Below are 17441 nucleotides of genomic sequence, written 5' to 3'. Positions count from 1 at the left end.
GTTTTTGAAGCTTTTGCTGCTTCCCTGACAAGGAGGGGCCTAGTGAATTTGGTCTGTTTCAGGGACTTCCTGAAGCTATTTTGGGTTTTTTACCTTCCCATTTAAAAAGCTTCCCTGCAGGATGGAGTGTTTCAATCTCCAGGAAACTGTTATAGAACCACTAAGTAGCCAAGACTGGCCTCCAACTCACAGGGACCCATTTCTATGGGAAGGTGTAACCACTATTCCCAGCTTACAGAACCTTAACAAGGGAGAGAGAATATCTTTTATTGATTCTTTGGCAATTTCATACGTGCACACAATGTATCTTGACCATACTCACCCCAAGTCCTCGCCCCTTCTCTGTCCCCACCTCTCAACATATCTCCCTCCTACCTTCATGACTTTTTTAAACCCGATGAGTCCAGTTGGCGACGCTTGCTGGAATGTTGGCTGAGCTTGTTGGCTTGAGCCTGTGCTGTCCCCACGACAGCAGTGAGCTCATGAGGGTGACTGCCACATCATGCCCAGAGGGCAGCATTTACAGCACCCCCTCATCTTCCAACTTTTCCTCTTTCCACACACTCTTCCACAGTGTTCCCTGAGCCTTGAGAGGGGTCCATACAGCTGTCCCATCTAGGCCTGAGTCACGTATCTTCACTACTTTGGCCAGCTACAAGTATGGAGCCATTTTGAGGACCAAAAATGTTAGTTAAGAACACTCTGCTGCACACAGTAAGCTGTCAGTAGTAGTAAGTGGTTTTTTTTTTTCTTGAAGTTAAACCTAGGAGTTAATGTCACGGTGGGCTGATAACGTCAGTGAAGGTGATGATGTCATGCTGCACTAGGGACAAGCTGTGTCTGTCTCCCAGGTGCCTTGTGGAAATTCATTCATTCTGGGACTTAAAGGAATGTCCTAACCATGAAAATACGTGTTATGAAAAAGCATACATGCTTTCATTTTCCTCCCACCAATTGATATTCATGTATTTCTAACTTCCAAAATTAGAAGGAAAAAAAAAACTGTCCGGCCTGCTGCGTATACTGTCTTGTTAGCAGTCTATTTTAAGCACACCCTCAGGGAGCCCCTAAAGCTGTGGTGGGCTCTCAGCAGCTGATTCAGCGAATCGGCTGATTCAGTCAGTAGCACAGGAGAGTGTGGGCTTGGGAATACAAAAGCCTAGATTGCAGCCTGGCTTGTCTCTGGAAATCTGGGGTAATGGCAATGTCTGCCACATGTGGTAGAGGGAGACCGACCCCTGGATCCGTCCACGAGTGGAGCAATAACGGGCAGGGCCTTGGGATGGTTCGGGGGAGCCCTCCCAGTATGAGAACCTCAGACCTTGGGACCATCTTTGCCTGTGGGGTGTGCAGTGTGTCTCGCCAGGCTCCTGCCAATGATCTATTGCCAGCCAACCCCTCTGCTTGCAACAGCCCCAGCTGGAGCCAGCCAGCTCCCTTTGTGTAGTGGAATTTGTGGCAGACAGGAAGGAGAATAGGAGCCCTTGTCCAGGCTCCTGACCAGTGCAGGGTCTGGACGCCCCACAGTACTCCTCATTAAAGAGGAAAGATGGTGTAAAGCTAGGATTTCATAGCCAAGCTAAGATCGCCTTTAACTTCACAGTGATTTGTTGCAGACTATGGGTGTGCACTTGCTGGTGGTGCAGGAGCCAGGACAGTGGAACACAAGTGCCCGAGTGACAGAAGGCCCTGATTGCTAACTCCCAAACTCTTCTAGAAGCCCCTGAGTCCAAAAGTAGCAGAGCCTTGGTTTATCTAACTTCGTGCCTGCCGGGGCTCCTCGGGACTCCTTGAGGATGCTTGGGACTCCTTGGGGATTCTCGAAGATTCTTGGGACTCCTTAGGACTTCTTGGGACTTCTGGGGGCTCCTCGAGACTCCTCAGGACTTCTCAGGGCTCCTCGGGACTCCTCGGGACTTCTCAGGGATGCTTGGGACGCCTTGGTACTCCTCGGGGATTCCTTGCTAGTCCCAGTTTTGTCTGTACCTTTGACCCAACACTATTTGGCCATGTCTTGGGTCTAAAACCAGGCTGTCTTTTTCCTCTGAGCCCTATCTTTTTCCAGAAAATCTATTACCAATGATTCTTGTTTAACTAAGTCTGACACCCGCAGGCCCCAACTCAGATGCCCCCAAAACCAGCTGAGGTCCCCACTTGTAGCATCAGCCATTCTTCTGTCAGGGATTACACACCCACCCAAGCCTAAGCTTCCTTACTCAGTGTCTTCCTTAGGGTTTCATTGCTGTGAAGAGACACCATGACCAAGGCAACTCTTATAAAGGACGGCATTTAATTTGAGATGTTTTAACAATTGAGAGTTTTAGTCCATTATCATCATAGCAGGAAGCATGGTGGCATGCAGGCAGACGTGGTACTGGAGAGAAAGCTGAGAGGTCTACAATCCTGATCAGCAGGCAGCCAGAAGAGAGAGTGAATCTGGGCCTGGATTGGGCTTTTGAAACCTCAAAGTCCACCCCATGTGACAGACACCCTTCCTCCATCAGGCCACACCTCCAATAACACCACCCCCCATGAGTCTATGGGGGCCATTTTCACTCAGACCACCACACCTGAGAGCTGAGGACAGGGCTAATTCAGGCCCACCAGCCTCTAGTTCCTCCCTTACCATCCCTGACTCCATGCCCACGCATCACCAGTGCGATGCATTTCTAGAAGGTTTAAGAGTACAGAGGGGTCTAGGGATAGACCCCGTGGTATTGTCTGCCCAGCAGGCGTGAGTCCCTGAGTTCAGTCCGCAACACTACCTAAACCGGGTGAGATGATATACATCTATCAGACTAGCACTAGAGAGGGAGAGGAGGAGGCTCAGAGGGTCAAGGTCACCTTCCAACAAGTAAGTGTGCAGCTGGCCTGGGCTGTAGGAGACCCTGGCTGAAGAAAAAAAAAAAAGTGCAAAAGACACCTTCAGCTCAAACCGAATTTAACCTGCCCCAGGGCTCATCCTCACTCTGTGTCTGAGGTAGGTTTCTGCCCGGCTCCTAGACCCCTCTGAGGGTTAGTCATTCCTGGTTCTCTCTCCTCAGCTGTCACAGCCTGCTTTTCCTTGCCCGGCTCCTGGCTTTGGGTGAGCCCTGGGACTACCCTGAAGTGAATTTTCATGTGCTTTTCCCAAACCTCATCTTGGCCCACAGAGCTTTCAGGGGATTTGGCTTCACTCCCTGTTCTGCTGGGAAGTCTGAGATCAAGAGTCTGTGGTGCCCCAGCCTTCTTGCCCGGTCTCTGATGGTCTCCTCCTGTACCCACAGCCCGCCCAACCCCCAAACGTGTGGCACTTACTATTCAAACCCAGAAGGTATGAATAGAAATTTAGCTTCCGGGCTGGGGATTTAGCTCAGTGGTAGAGCGCTTACCTAGGAAGCGCAAGGCCCTGGGTTCGGTCCCCAGCTCTAAAAAAAAAAAAAGAAAGAAAGAAATTTAGCTTCTTCTTCTGACCAGTGAAGATAGTACACCTTTTTTGTACAGCATTTTCATAAATAAGAAAGCAGGTACAGTAACTGCTCGATTACGTTAGTATCAGCAGTTTTCACCTCCACTTGAATGTCCCTTTATCAACTCTACTATCTGAAGATTCCCTCCCCCTGCACATTTCATCCCCTAACCCCGCCACGTTCGTTCCCCTCCCCCACCACTTAGTTTTACCTCCTCCATTGTCTAAGCCTGCTTCTCCAGGAAGCAGGCTTCACGTACATTCTTCTCAGCCCAGTCCCAGAGTTCAGACCGGCCATGTGCACACTGCCAGCGGACAGCCAGGGTGATGTTCTTGTCTGGTTGCCATGGTCTTCTTCTGTCATCAGAGGCTGGTCAGCCATGACTGCATACAACATACAGCCAAGATGAAGGCGAAACCCATCCCAGCTCTCAAAACAGCCTCTTCCTGGACCATAGACATTCCAAAGGGTGGGAGTGAGCCCCGGGGTTCTCTCTACAGGAGCTCCTAGGCTTACAATCTCTGAGCCCCCTCATTGCTTCCTCATCCATAACTACAAGTTGACAACCTTGCTAATTGCACAAAGTGCAGGCTGATCAAGGTTCATGCATCGGTCCTAGTCAGTCAGACTTTCCAAACAGGTCAGTTCTCCACCCTCCATCTGTATCCCTAACTTTGCCCTAACACCACCCTCTACTCTGAGTTCCATACCCACCTTCCTATCCCATCGTGAATTCCCTTCCTTAAATCCTCCTCTGAACTCGATGTTCACCATCCTTCTTGAGGACTTTGCCTTGCGATGTCTTCTGTTCCTATAGTATCCAAAGTCATTTTTCTACTGGGAATGGGCATTTTCCCCTCCTCCTGTCAGCCAATTGGACTCTGCTCCTTAAGGTATTTCTGTTCTTACCTCAGAGGTCCCAGCCACACAGCGCATTGACAGGTGCCGCTTCTCCCAAGACACTGCTGCCAACAGCCAGCTTGGTGGGTTCTCCTGTGCAGGCACAGAGCTGGGCACTTGACATGCATGATGTCACTTAATTCTTTTTTTCCTACATTAGTTTGTTATGTGTGGTCAGACCTGACAGCAAGCACCTAAGACCCCTCAGCCATCTCTCTAGCCCCATCTCTTAATTCTCACAGTCACCGCACGAGGGCTGTGTCCCCTCAGATTAAATAATGCTAAGATATAACAGCTACAGAAGGGCCGTGTTCCACTGAAAGTCAGGGCCACTGAAAGCAAAGAGATGAAACTTATTTACTGATTGATTGATGGCAGGGTTTCTCTATGTGGACCTGGCTATTCTGGAATCACTCTGTAGACCAGGCTGGCTTTAAACTCAGAGAGATCTGCCTGCCTCTGCCTCTCATGTGCTGGGATTAAAGGCCTGTGCTACCACTGAGATGAAATTTAAAAAAATAGAAAAGAAAAGAAAAAGAAAGTCGGAGTTTCAAATAGTCCAGGCCAGTCCTAAATATACTGTTTTGCCAAGGCTGCCCTTGAACTCTTCCTCATCCTCCTGTCTCCACCTCCTCCTTGCTCAGGTTACAGAGTGCACAAGTACACCTGCCTCTGAAGCTAGGGATTAAGCCTCCGTCTCTTCCCATCCCCCCACACAGCCCAAGTTTGATTCTTGTCCAGGTGGTTTTTGCCTGTGGGTTTAGCATTTGTCAGGCACACATGTGGGAAAGTGTTGTCCCCTGAAGTGTGTTGTGAACTGAACGCCAGCCGTTTCCTCTAAAAAACACTGAACAACTGAGGTGTGAGTTTTAGAAAAAGGAATGCTCCCATGCACGCCCCAGGTCGCGATGTGATCTACAGAGTGAGTTTCAGGACAGCCAGAGCTACACAGAGAGACAAACCAGTGCAATGGAGGAGCTGGTTTCCAAGAAGGCCGGTGAGCACGGTGAGCAATAGCCAACTCTGAACATGGAGGACGCTACCCCAAGGGAGATAGAAACCACTGAGCTGGTGATTTTTTTTCAGTACTTAGAATGTGAGTTTAAGAAAAAAGAAAGATGATTTTAATTTGAAAAGAAAAGAAAAAAAGAGTTCAGCAGTTCTTTGAGGAGACCCATGTAAACAAATGATGGCTTTAGCAAACGCTTGGTGACACGTTTACACAGCACAGCTGTAGTGGTCGCTTAGTACTGCTTCCATGAAATACCGGAGGCTGCACGATTTATTCTCAAAAGAGGCTTAGTTTGGCTGATGATTAGAAGGTCCCAGGCCAAAGGGCTGCATCTGGTGATGATCATCTTGTCAGCAGTGTCCTAAGAGAGAGAGCACAGTGTCACCTAGCAAAGGACAGCGAATACAAGCGTGTGGTGGCCTAGTCTCCATTCTTTCTCCTCATAGATGGTCAGTATTAAATGATGAGGCCACACTCTGAGACCTTACCTTCATACCTCCCAAAGCCCCCCTCTACACTCTAATGGGAATGTTTCTATCCCTTCGAGATCTCTCAGTGGGGATTAAATTGTAACATACAAACCACTAAGATGTGACGTTCAGATAATATCCAAGCCATAACATCAGATACTTGTCATCTGAATCTCAGTATTAACGCCCTTTAAAGTGAGCCTTCCTGGGCTGGAGAGATGGCTCAGCGGTTAGGAACACCGACTGCTCTTCCAGAGGTCCCGAGTTCAATTCCCAGCAACCACATGGTGGCTCACAACCATCTGTAATGGGATCTGATTCTCTCTTCTGGTGTCTGAAGAGAGTGATGGTGTACTCACAACATAAAATAAATAAATCTAAAAAAAAAAAAAAAAAAAACAAAATAAAGTGAGCCTTCCTCAGGCCATACATCTTTATAGCAGAATCTTAACCGTTTCCTTGCATACATGCCCTGCGCTCCTGCACCCATAAGTATGTGCTCTAGGGGAAACTCGTTGATTGGCCCTGGCCCATGTACCTTATTGACAGCAGGAGACTGTTTTTTGTTATTGTTGTTGTTGTTGCCTGGACCTATTAATTCTTGGCCTTGGAGCAAGACAGCCACGTTGGCTGGAGAAGCATTGTGGGAGGGGGATCAGTACTTAGAATGTGAATTTAAGAAAAAAAGAAAGATGATTTTCATTTGAAAAGAAAAAAAGAGTTCAGCGATTCTTTGAGGAGACCCATGTAAACAAATGATGGCTTTAGCAAACGCTTGGTGATACGTTTACACACCACGTTTTCACTGTAGGAAAGAGGGAAATAGTGAGATCTGTAGCAGTGTAAGAGATAGTGAGAGAATGACCCCTCAAAGCCATCTGCCCTGATAAAGCTGAGAAGGACCGATACAGTGTTCCCTCCTGGCTAGGTGACCATGGCACCAGCCCGATGTTGAGCAGGTGTCTGAGCATGCAGATGCCTGCATTCCCCCAGCGGGTGGTCTGATGGAATGGGCTTATGAACTCCACAGATGACAGGCATAAGAGGGGGAATTTTAGGACAAGTTCCTACTCTTAGCTGAGTCCATGCCTGGACACTGTGTCGTCAAGTGGATCACCACTAAGTATGATTGGTGTTTTTAATAAGGGTGGCATTCCTGGGTACCAGATAAAATCCAGATTGACCCAGTAGTGTGCCATACACGTCAAAAACAAAATATCAGTAGCCTAATTGCAGTAGTAAAATTAATGTTTCACGCCCAACCAGATATGCATAGTGGTGTTTTGTGACAGCTGCTGCTTAGAAAAATGGTCTTCGTGTCCACATTATTTGATACAGATGTGAAATCCCACAATAGGGTAAAAGTCACACCCAGGTACACGGGAGGGCAGGTGTGCTTCCGTGTGTGTGTGTGTGTGTGTGTGTGTGTGTGTGTGTGTGTGTGTGTTGGAGGTCTGCATATGCACTCTCCATGAAGCTGCACTTCCTCTTCCGGCCAGCGTGCTCCTGAGTGTGGGCTCTGCTCATACATGCATGAGAATGTTCAAGCATGAGATGAAGCAGTTGTTGCGGACGGCTTGATAGCATCATGTACCATTTTAAGATTCACTAGATTAACAGAGAAGTATGTCATGTCAGCCTCAGAGCAGGTAAGGAAGGGAACAGCATTGGGCATGTCAGAATTAATATTTCATTTAGAAAGTACCTCAGGCTGGGGAGACACTAGGCAAACAAGTCACTTGCCACAGGGTAAGGCCTAGAGTTCAGATCCCCCAAACCACATGAAAGCCAGATGGGTGTGTCAGCTCCCCACAACGCCAGCGTTTGAGAAGTGTTGTGACAGGGAACCCTGGGGCACATTGGCTAGGTCAACTAGTCAAATCAGTGAGCGCTCAGCTCAGCCAGAGACTCTGCTTCAGGAAATACAGTGGAAGCAGTTAAGGAAGATGCTTAACCAATGGGAACCTGTGGCTTCCAGAAGCAGCCACACATATGCAAATGTACATCAGAATATGCAGATGAACACATGTGAACGGGAAGGCACACATGTGAAAATGCAGACACTCATGCACACACATATACATCCCTAAATATACAAAGGAAAAAATCTCATCTGGGGGTGTATCTCAGTCGTAAAGCAAGGGTTTAACATACGAGACCCTGTGTTCACACATACACACCCACACACATACACACACACAGCTCACCCACAAAACAATAATTTTTTTTAATTTTATTTTTATGTTATGTGCATTGATGTTTTGCCTACATGTGTGTCTGTGTGAGGACATTGAATCCTGGAATTGCTAGGCAGTTGTGAGCTGCCAGTGGTGGCTGGGAATTGAACTCAGGACCTCTGGAAGAGCAGTCAGTGCTCTTAACCACTGAGCCATCTCTCCAGCCCCACAAAACAGTATTTTAATAAAAACAAAAAGTTTAAAATATCTGAAGCAAAAATGTAAAAATTATTAATATCTGATAAATGTGTGCCAAGGGTCCCATGGCTTTTTTTTTAACCTTCTATACCTTTATCTGCATCTGAAATATATAACTGTAACATCTTTTGCACATGGAAACATTGCTAACTAAATTTAGTTTTAGCTTCTTCCAGGACTAGTTGTGGAGTGCATGCATATTATGAAAATGACACTGCTTTCAGCACATGTTGCAAAATTAGTATAATAATTATTAATATAATAATTAAATAAATTCTAGAAAAGAAGAAAAACACCTCAGGACCAATCACCCCAAAACAGCCGTCAGTGATGTTCTTGGCACGCTTCCTCCTGTGCTGCTTGCATGTGATTTAACATAGCTGTAAGCGTCTTGCGAACGCACTGAGTCTGCTCTTCACTCACAGCAACATTGCCCTCTTATGTTCTGACTTAGCCCCTGTGCCGGCCCGTGTCTTGTTGACTTGGCATTAGCTAGAGTCATTTGAGAAAACATCCCAATCAGCCAGTGCACAAGCCTATGGGGCATTTTCCTGATGGCTGATAGAGGTGGGTGGGCCCATGCCACTGTGGATGGTGCTCCCCCTGGCCAGGTGGTCTTGGGGGTGTATTAGAAGCAGGTTGAGCAAGCCATGAGGAGCCAGCGTGGCCTCCGCCATTAGCTCTGCCCTGAGCTCCTGCCCCTGCTTCCCTTGATGACGGACTGTGATAGACCCCTTCCTCCTCAAGCTGCCTTTGCTCATATGTTTCATCACAGCCATAGAAACCCTAAAACAGCCTCCCCGAGCACCGTGCTGTGTGTTACTGCCATCAGCTCACCTAAGCAGCAGGTGTTGGTCTAAGTAGTCTTGACATGTGACAGGCCCACAGCCACGCATCCTTAAACACATCCTCCCGAAAGCAGCAGGAGCAGGACAGTGCCCGGCTGCTGATCTCTGCAAGGCCTTCCTGTGTGCGGTGATGATAAAAAGATCTGTCACATCTGTGATGTCGTCATGTTCACGGAGCCCGAGGCGTGCATCCTGGATATCGGAACTGTGCCTGTTTAAAAGGCCAGCTCTGTGTGTGTGTGTGTGTGTGTGTGTGTGTGTGTGTGTGTGTGTGTGTGGCCTGTGAGGGAATATACATTCCCCTGAAAGCCCCCAGTGCCAGGTAGGTCCTGAGCCAGCAGCTGGTGGGAGGAGGGTTTGCTGAGCCTATGAACTCTGGTTTGGAGGCCCAGAGTAGCAGTAATAGTAACAGTAATGTGTGCTTTCCTGAGCTCCACGGCTGAAGCCCTTCAGGTACAGACGCACGTTTTTGGGGCTGCACGTGGAGGTGCAAGGGGGCTCGTGGCTGCTCCTGCATAACAGCCAGTAGACGGGGAATTCAAGACCGCTCAGCGTGCTTTCCAGAACTCTCCAGTTCCTATGGCTAGGCTCCAGAGGATGCTGTGTGGGGCTTCTGACAACCTGTACTCCTTCCCCACAGGGCTCAGAGGCCGTGTCTACCTAGAGTCCTCTAACCTATACCCAGACCACTCCTAGCCCCTGGAATTCCCTGCCTAAAAGTCAAGAGCCCTTCCAGGATCCACACAAGCCGGGACCTCTCTTCTTAGGGGACACAAATGTGGGCACACTAGGTCCAAGGGGGGCATTTTATAGCAGCGGACACGGAGTTTGGGTGTGAGAGCTCAGCAAGCATCCAGAGTGGAAGGTGTGGGGTAGGGCGGGCTCCAGGGGAAGCCAATTTCTCCGCATTGTAGCTCAGTTTCAGAGGCCCTGCTAAGGACATATTTGTCGTGGTAGAAGGATAACGGTTTATTAGCTTGATCTGTACTGTCGAGTATTTGGAGATTCGGCAAATGAATTGCCCTTCCTATCCTTGCCGTGGGATCTAGGCATTAAGGACTGTCCTGAGTCCTTTATCACTATAGTCTCCGCGGGTCTCCTTTTTCCCACCCACGGCTGCCGCTGTGCTGAGGGGCACAAAGGACAGCAACTAAGAACCAAAGAGCTAAACAATTTAGCTTTAAACAAATGCTAGTACATCAGACTCCCCCACGTGCACGTGGACAGGACAAAACAGAGTACATCCATCCACCTGCGGTAAGGATGAATCAGCCTAGCAGGCTCCAGCAGAACCGGGAACAGAAGCCAGCTAGTAAACTACAATCTGTGCAGCAGCATCCCCAGCCCCACCCCCACGCCTACATGTATCACACAGAGCTACCGCCCTTTGTTGGCTGCTTTAAGTAATGCAAGAAGTCAGACCACCGGGGCTCTGAGAGTTTTCATTCTTAATTGTTGTTTGGCTGCTTGACTCATTTTCTGGGCCTTAGTCCCCAGGAGTGTCTCTGGCTTGTGATCAGGGAATTTGACTTTATAGAGAAGACAACTTCGTCGGACTTCTTTACAACCCTGTGGAAAGCAGAATGAACCGGAATAATTAATCAGAACCGATACCTTACCATTCCATAATGATATTTGACTTTCTCTTCCAACTGCCCAACCAAGAAGCTAGACCTGCATGGGAAGACCCCTCTCATGGTTATTTTAGTCATAACAACCGGGTTCTATTTGGGCACATTTACCTGACCTTTGGGTGACTGCTCAGAGGTCTTGAGTTCAAATCCCAACAACCACATGGCAGCTCACAACCATCTGTAATGGGATCTGATGCCCTCTTCTGGGGTGTCTGAAGACAGCTACAGTGTACTCCAAATAAATAAATAAATAAATAAATAAATAAATAAATCTATTTTAAAGGGGTGCTCATGTGCTCAGGGAGGGGACATGGGGACCAGGGGCTGATATGGAAGATGCAGGTGAATTTTTTTTTTTGAAAACTCCCATACCAAAACAGTACTTTATTTTGTGAATTTTGACCCACTCATTTTTACTTCCAAGTTAAGTAAAACTGCTTCATAAGAAGTGACAGAAAATCCAGACAGTGGTGGCACTGCCTTTAATCCCAGCACTCAGCAGGCAAAGGCAGGCAGATCTCCGAGTTTGGGGCCAGCGTGGTCTCAGAGTGAGTTCCAGAACAGCCAGGGCTACACCGAGAAACCCTGTCTGGAAAAATAAATAAACAAAAAAAGTGAGAGATCATTATCTTTAAAATCCCATATTAAAGCACATTGTGCTTTAATGCAGGTCTGTAACTAGGTCACCAGATTTCCTACGTGAACACTTGATTGTGCTTCACACTGTAACAGGTATATACACACGATCCTCGGGCTGTCGATTTTGTTGTCTTTATACTGAAGTTAGCCAAAATTCACTTGGAGGGAGGGAGATCTTACCGGGAAGGTAGCGGTCAGGCTTGGACTCCCCAGTATGCTAAGTGCTTTTTCCAAAGAACCAACCTAGTGAGGAAGAAGCAGGTTTATTTGCTCAACCCACGGGTCTAAAGAAAATCATCCATCACACCTCTGAGCCTCCCCTGAGCAGACCTTACTGTGTTTGATCCTCCCTGGTTGTTCCGGGTGCACCTGAACACCGTGTCTCACCATGATGGTGACGAGTTCAGGCAGAGCTGTGACAAGACCGCCTTCCCTCCCTCTTCCTTCAGGCAGCCCTCGTCGGAGGCACCACCATGATCATCGGTCACGTCCTGCCTGACAAGGAGACCTCCCTCGTGGAAGCCTATGAGAAGTGCAGGGCTCTAGCTGACCCCAAGGTCTGCTGTGACTATGCCCTCCATGTGGGGATCACCTGGTGGGCACCCAAGGTAACAGTGCTGAAGCCCCCCAAGGAAGGCACCAGAGGGCTGGTGTCAGAATAGGTGTGTGACTGAGCTGGCTGGGCCCTGAAGCCCTTCTTTATGCAGGAACCTCACCCACCACCATTCCAGCTTCCCTATGTCCCAAACAAAACCTTTAGGAGTCCATGAAAATAGTGAGCAGGCCTGTCCTGCCTCACTGAAAGAGCCCATTTCCCAGCATTCACAGTGAGCATCAAGTTGCAACAGAGTCTAAGGCCAGACTCTGGAGCACTGGCTCCCTGCAGTGCTCAGGATATCCCGATGTATACATGAGGTACCTGGAACATCGAGTGGGGATTACTGCTGAATGATCAGCTCAGGCAGAAGGCTGTGGCCTGCGTGTACTGGGAGTTCACAGCACCGACCTGGGACCTGCCCCATCTCTCCACTGGGCCAGCACCTGCTCGTCTTACTGGGCACTGACTTTGCACCTTGCTTTCCAGGTGAAAGCAGAAATGGAGACACTAGTGCGAGAGAAAGGGGTCAACTCCTTCCAGATGTTCATGACCTACAAGGACTTGTACATGCTTCGAGACAGTGAGCTGTACCAAGTGTTCCATGCCTGCAGGGACTTTGGGGCGATCCCCCGGGTCCACGCAGAAAATGGGGAGCTTGTGGCTGAGGCAAGTCTGCAATTGAGGTCGTGGGGGGGTGGGCAATGGAGATAGTTTACAGGGACACGTTGACCACCTGTCACTGTCCTTCAAGGCTCACTTAAACCAAGCAGTAAGATGGTGAGAGGTGTGAACATCTGGGGTGTCAAATTTTCACACACACACACACACACACACACACACACACACCAAGAGGTTTCTACGTCTTAGATGATAATTAAGTGTGAATGTTATGTTATGATAAATTCTATTATAACACAATCATTTAGAGCATCTCTCGGGAGTATTTTTTGAGATGTAGCCACGCAAAGCAAATAGCAGCACTCCATTCCCTCCACCTCCGTATCAGAACGGTTACATCATAAACATTGTTCTCTGGTACAGAGGATGGACCCTTGGTTGTCTTGGGGCGAAGCTAATCCTAGGAGTTGCTGATATGAGAGCTCTAACTTTAAACCGACTACCCGTGTTTGTCTTTGGCGTCCCCAGGCTGTCGATTAGCGGCTGGGCTGTATTTTTAAGAATAAGAGAGGTCATACAGTCCTTAAGAAGTGAGAAGAGAATCAGGAGATATTTACTACATGAGGCCGGTTTCTCCTATGGAAAATGTACAGAAGGGAGCCTAGAGCAAGCATACTTTACTGCCCCTGAGGTTGGGTGTTTCTTGTACCTCTGTAATTCTGTTGTCTTTTTCTCACTGTTATTCAGGGTGCTAAGGAGGCTCTAGATTTGGGTATCACAGGCCCAGAAGGAATTGAGATCAGCCATCCAGAGGAGGTAAGAGAAACTTCCTGTGTCCACGGTCAGCTGCTTTCCTTTCATGTAGACTTCCTGTGTTTGTTAGCTTTCTGTCACTGAAAATAAGGCTGAGGAAAACTATCATTATTAATTATTACCGTTACTTATTATTGCTCATGCTTTAGTTTCAACAAACTCAGTGGATGTTTCCACTTGGGCAGAATCTCATGGTGACAGGAACAAGTGGCAAAGGAGGACGGATCACTTGATGAAAAGAGCGAAACAGGAAGTAGCCAGAGACTGACAAGGGAAGACACTCCCCCCGCCCCTCCATGACCTTCTTCCTCCAGCTCAGCCTTGCCTCTTGCATTCCAGAAATACAACCACTATGGAGAGACCAAAAATTAGTATCATGAGACTATGGAAAATATTACTTGTCAGACTGTAACACTCGTGGAATCTTTTAGAAGAGATGTCAAAAATATGTTTCGTAACAAGTTTGGGGCCAGCCTGGGCTACATGAGAACCTCTCTCAGAAAATAAATACAAGAAAATAAAGATATGTCACCCCATAGGTGAAATTCCCATCTGGAAGCTTCCCAAGAAAAAGCTTTCTTTATGCTGGGGCTACCTTGGCTTTCCTCGGAAGGACAGGGTAAACCCCACAATGTCCTATTTAGTTCTAATTTCAAGGCATTGGAGAGATCATTTCGGGGTCACTTTATCTAGAACTGAATATGGAGACAAAAGAGACAGAGCCTTTGCGTGTTAGAAGAAAATCAAGCTCAAAGCCGGGACTGTGCATTCTGGGAACTAGATTCTAACTGAGGAAGAGTTTGAACCCTTCCCGCCAGAAACAAAGCATGTGTTTCCCCAAGCCCCATTACTCAGACCAAGGCAAAGGAAAGGACTGTTACTGTCTGCTTTGTACCCCTGCGTGCAAATTAGTTCCATAGGGCACTAATTTGGATATCCAGTGGTCTGCCGCTGAGAGTCTGCTCTGGCAGAAGCATGTTAGATAAAGAATGTCTTCTTGTGCTAGGGTCCTGTTGAAACATTTTCAGCATTTGCATTTGCAGCAGAAGCAGCCTCTCCTTTCTCCAAAGCGTAAAACACAAAGTAATAGGAAGGAGATGTGGAACCTGTTGATTCCCAGCTCTCATGAAGCTGAGGCAGAAAGGTCTCAGGTTTCAGGGCCAGCCTGGGGTACATAGAGTCTATCTCAGTCAATCAGTCAATTACAGCATGGAGGTAGTTAGATCTCCAGGAGACCCAGTGTGATCTACACACATTGGTAGGACCCAATGGTGGTCCTACCACCACCCAGGAGCCAATTTCTCCCACCTTCGTCCTGTCCCCGTCGGTCTCTGGCGTAAATGTATGTCCTGCTTGAGCACCTCAGAGTCAGTAGAGAAATCCGCACCAGGGCTGGGAATGAAGCTCCGTTGGTAGATGTTTGCCTGGCTCATGTGAAGTCCTGGCATCGCCCCGACGCCACCTAAGACTGAAATGGGGTATACAACTACAATTCTAGCATTTGAGAGGCAAGAGAATCAAGGAGTTCACGGCCATCCTCAGCTGTGTTGTGGACCTAAGGCCTGCTACCTAGGTTCCTGGAGACAAGGTGGCTCTGTGACGTACATCAAGGTTGACGAAGCGCTGACCCAGACTCAGCCCTAGCTGTGTGTGCCAAGTAAGTGGAGGAAAGAGCAAGGCTTTGACTGATGGGTGACAACAACAGTGATTGCTGCCATCTGCTTCTGCTGCTTAAGAGCAGAGACCTGGGTCCGTGCCTGGGAAGACTCCAGAAAACATCTGACAGTGTCTAGAGATGTTTTTAGCCGTCTCCGCTGGGACGGTGGGTAGACCGATGCTGAAATTTGATGGATAAAGGTGAGGGCCTCTGCAAACATTCTTCAGTGTGCAAACAGCCCCAAGCGCAGAGAACACTTGGGCTCCATATCGGTAATGCTGGGTACAGGAACCCTGCTCTGGGCAAAGCTCCAGCCTGATCTATTTACGGCACTTGCCGTTGGGAGGATACAGTAGCAGACAGGGAGAGGCGAGACTCTAAGTTGTTTACTATCTTTTCGTTACCCTAAAACATTTGCGTATGGGGGAGGGACGTCATAGCACACTTGCAGCAGAGGACAGCTCTGTCAGTGCCAAGCAAACTGCTCACATCACCAGGCTTGCCCAGGAAACACCCCCCCCCATTTTTTTCATTTATTTATTTACTTTGCATCGTGAACCGAGCTTTCCTTCCCACCTCCCTTCCCAGCCTCTCCCTCTTACCTTTCTAAGCCCTGTGCATCATCTGCCAAGGGTGCACCTTGGTATCCGGTATCCTAAATCTTGGGATTCTCCTTCCATGGAAACCCTGGTGGCTGGAGCCTGGTGCCAGGGTCTTGCCAGCCCCTGTGGGTGCAGGCAGCCCCTCTGCTGTGTCAGCTGCCCTGGCACTTTCTATGCAGAGAGCTCTCCAGCAGGTGCAGCTTCTTGAAGGAAATGATAACCCGTGGTTCCTTCTCGCCCTTGTTTTTAACAGCTGGAAGCGGAAGCCACTCACCGTGTCATCACCATTGCAAACAGGGTAAGTAGCTGCCACCCTCCTGGGAACATGGTTCTTGTCTGGAGGCCAGTGACACAAGTGGCTCTCAGGACCCCAGCCGAATGGAATGGATGTGTCAGTCCCAGAGTTGTGGTGCGCATCCTGCCAGCCCCAGCTCTCTGTCCCACCCCGTTAGATTGATGAAGTCACTGAAGCTGAGAGTCAATGCTCAAGTGTAAATGGCTTACACTCTTATAATTTAACCCCATGCCTGCCGCTGGGCCTTTGTTTCCAAGCGTCTTTCCCTGATTTGGTAAAGCCATTAACAAGGCACCGGGAGAGCGTGTCAGGAACCAGCAGGAGAGGGCGCCAGAAATCAGAGCCTTGTTCTTTACCTAGCAGATCCATGCTTTCCATCGCCCGCACATCACAGCCCCTCTGATCTGCTACTTCACTCTCTGAAACCACAGTGCTAGGATCACATCACTCTGCCCTGAACAGCTGCTGGGGCTCGGCGGGACCAAAGCAAGGGAGAGTGCAGTGTGCCTCGGAGAGGCCATCCTTCCCTGCAGATGTCACTGAAGAGTTCCATTTGTTCAGATAATGGGAACCACGGACTCCAGAAGGACAAATTTCCAATGGCATGGTTCCTAGTTGACAATATCAATGCTATGTGTCAGAGACGATATCAATGCTGTGTTACAGTCTCAGGGAAGCAAGCTCTGAGGTTCACCCACAAAATCAGAAACTGGGAGAGTGCACAGTAATCTGTACCGAGAGTGTACACTATGAGTCTAATGAGGGATCCTGCATAGCACCTTCCCCTCTGGAATGACCTAGGCTGCCCTGGAGGATGTAAACACTGGGTCATGGTTTTAGGAATGTGGAGGACAGGGAGGCTGCATGTCAATCCCTAGGATTAATCATGTCAAGCACCTCAAAGACTCCTAACTTGATAACTAATAAAAGCAAAGACCGACACATCTAGGAAGGTTTCCTATTATCTCCTTAAAGGTCTGGACCTTGTCCCATTGTCATGACAACAGTTTTACCACAAACTTCCTGATAGACACCCAGCCCATCATAAGGAAGGGTCTGACCAGCCTTCAGCTCCTTGGTTCTTCTCTCAGTTGTGCCCAAATTAGTTAGGCTGTGAACTACTTCTGCACAGTTCTATAAAACAGCTGATCATATGCAATCCAGGTGTTTACAAGATCAGTTTCTGTCCAGCCTAGACTCTGAGTCTGGTTTTTCTCCTGGATATATTCTGTCTGTTGATAAGGCAACCTTCAGACCAAAGGCATCAAAATGTCAGATACAGGATGTAGTACATGACTGTTTCTGGATCAGATCATGTTTATGAACAAAAAAAATAAAACGGGGGGAAAAAAACCCATGAGTCAGAGAAAATCTGAGGTTTGTACTCATCAGCTGCAACCTGAGGTCACCTCCCGGGTTACTGGGGATCCCCAATGCTGGCTTCCCTCTGCTTCTGCGTTGCTCACACAAT

At 48.3% G+C, this 17441-nt stretch overlaps 1 protein-coding gene and 1 long non-coding RNA gene across 3 annotated transcripts in view; one reads left to right on the top strand and one right to left on the bottom strand.

The window, feature by feature from the left end:
- Dpysl5 (dihydropyrimidinase-like 5) overlaps nt 1-17441 on the top strand; it is an 84314-nt gene that overhangs the window by 50704 nt on the left and 16169 nt on the right. Inside the window, 4 exon segments of the mRNA NM_023023.1 lie at nt 11837-11995; nt 12472-12651; nt 13351-13419; nt 15929-15973. Coding sequence (NP_075412.1) covers nt 11837-11995; nt 12472-12651; nt 13351-13419; nt 15929-15973 — 453 coding nt within the window.
- LOC120103488 (uncharacterized) lies at nt 10546-16898 on the bottom strand. Of its 2 annotated transcripts, XR_010052208.1 has the most exons (5): nt 15676-16898; nt 14725-14884; nt 11568-11630; nt 10857-11337; nt 10546-10683 (listed from the first exon to the last, which is right to left on the bottom strand). It is a non-coding gene; the product is annotated as an uncharacterized LOC120103488 (long non-coding RNA). The 2 variants fall into 2 exon arrangements; XR_005505731.2 differs by having other exon boundaries at nt 11568-14884.

This window comes from Rattus norvegicus, chromosome 6, assembly GCF_036323735.1.
Source record: "Rattus norvegicus strain BN/NHsdMcwi chromosome 6, GRCr8, whole genome shotgun sequence".
Lineage (NCBI taxonomy): Eukaryota > Metazoa > Chordata > Mammalia > Rodentia > Muridae > Rattus > Rattus norvegicus.
Note: the sequence above shows the minus strand (reverse complement) of the source record. Positions and strands in the feature narration are given on the sequence as shown.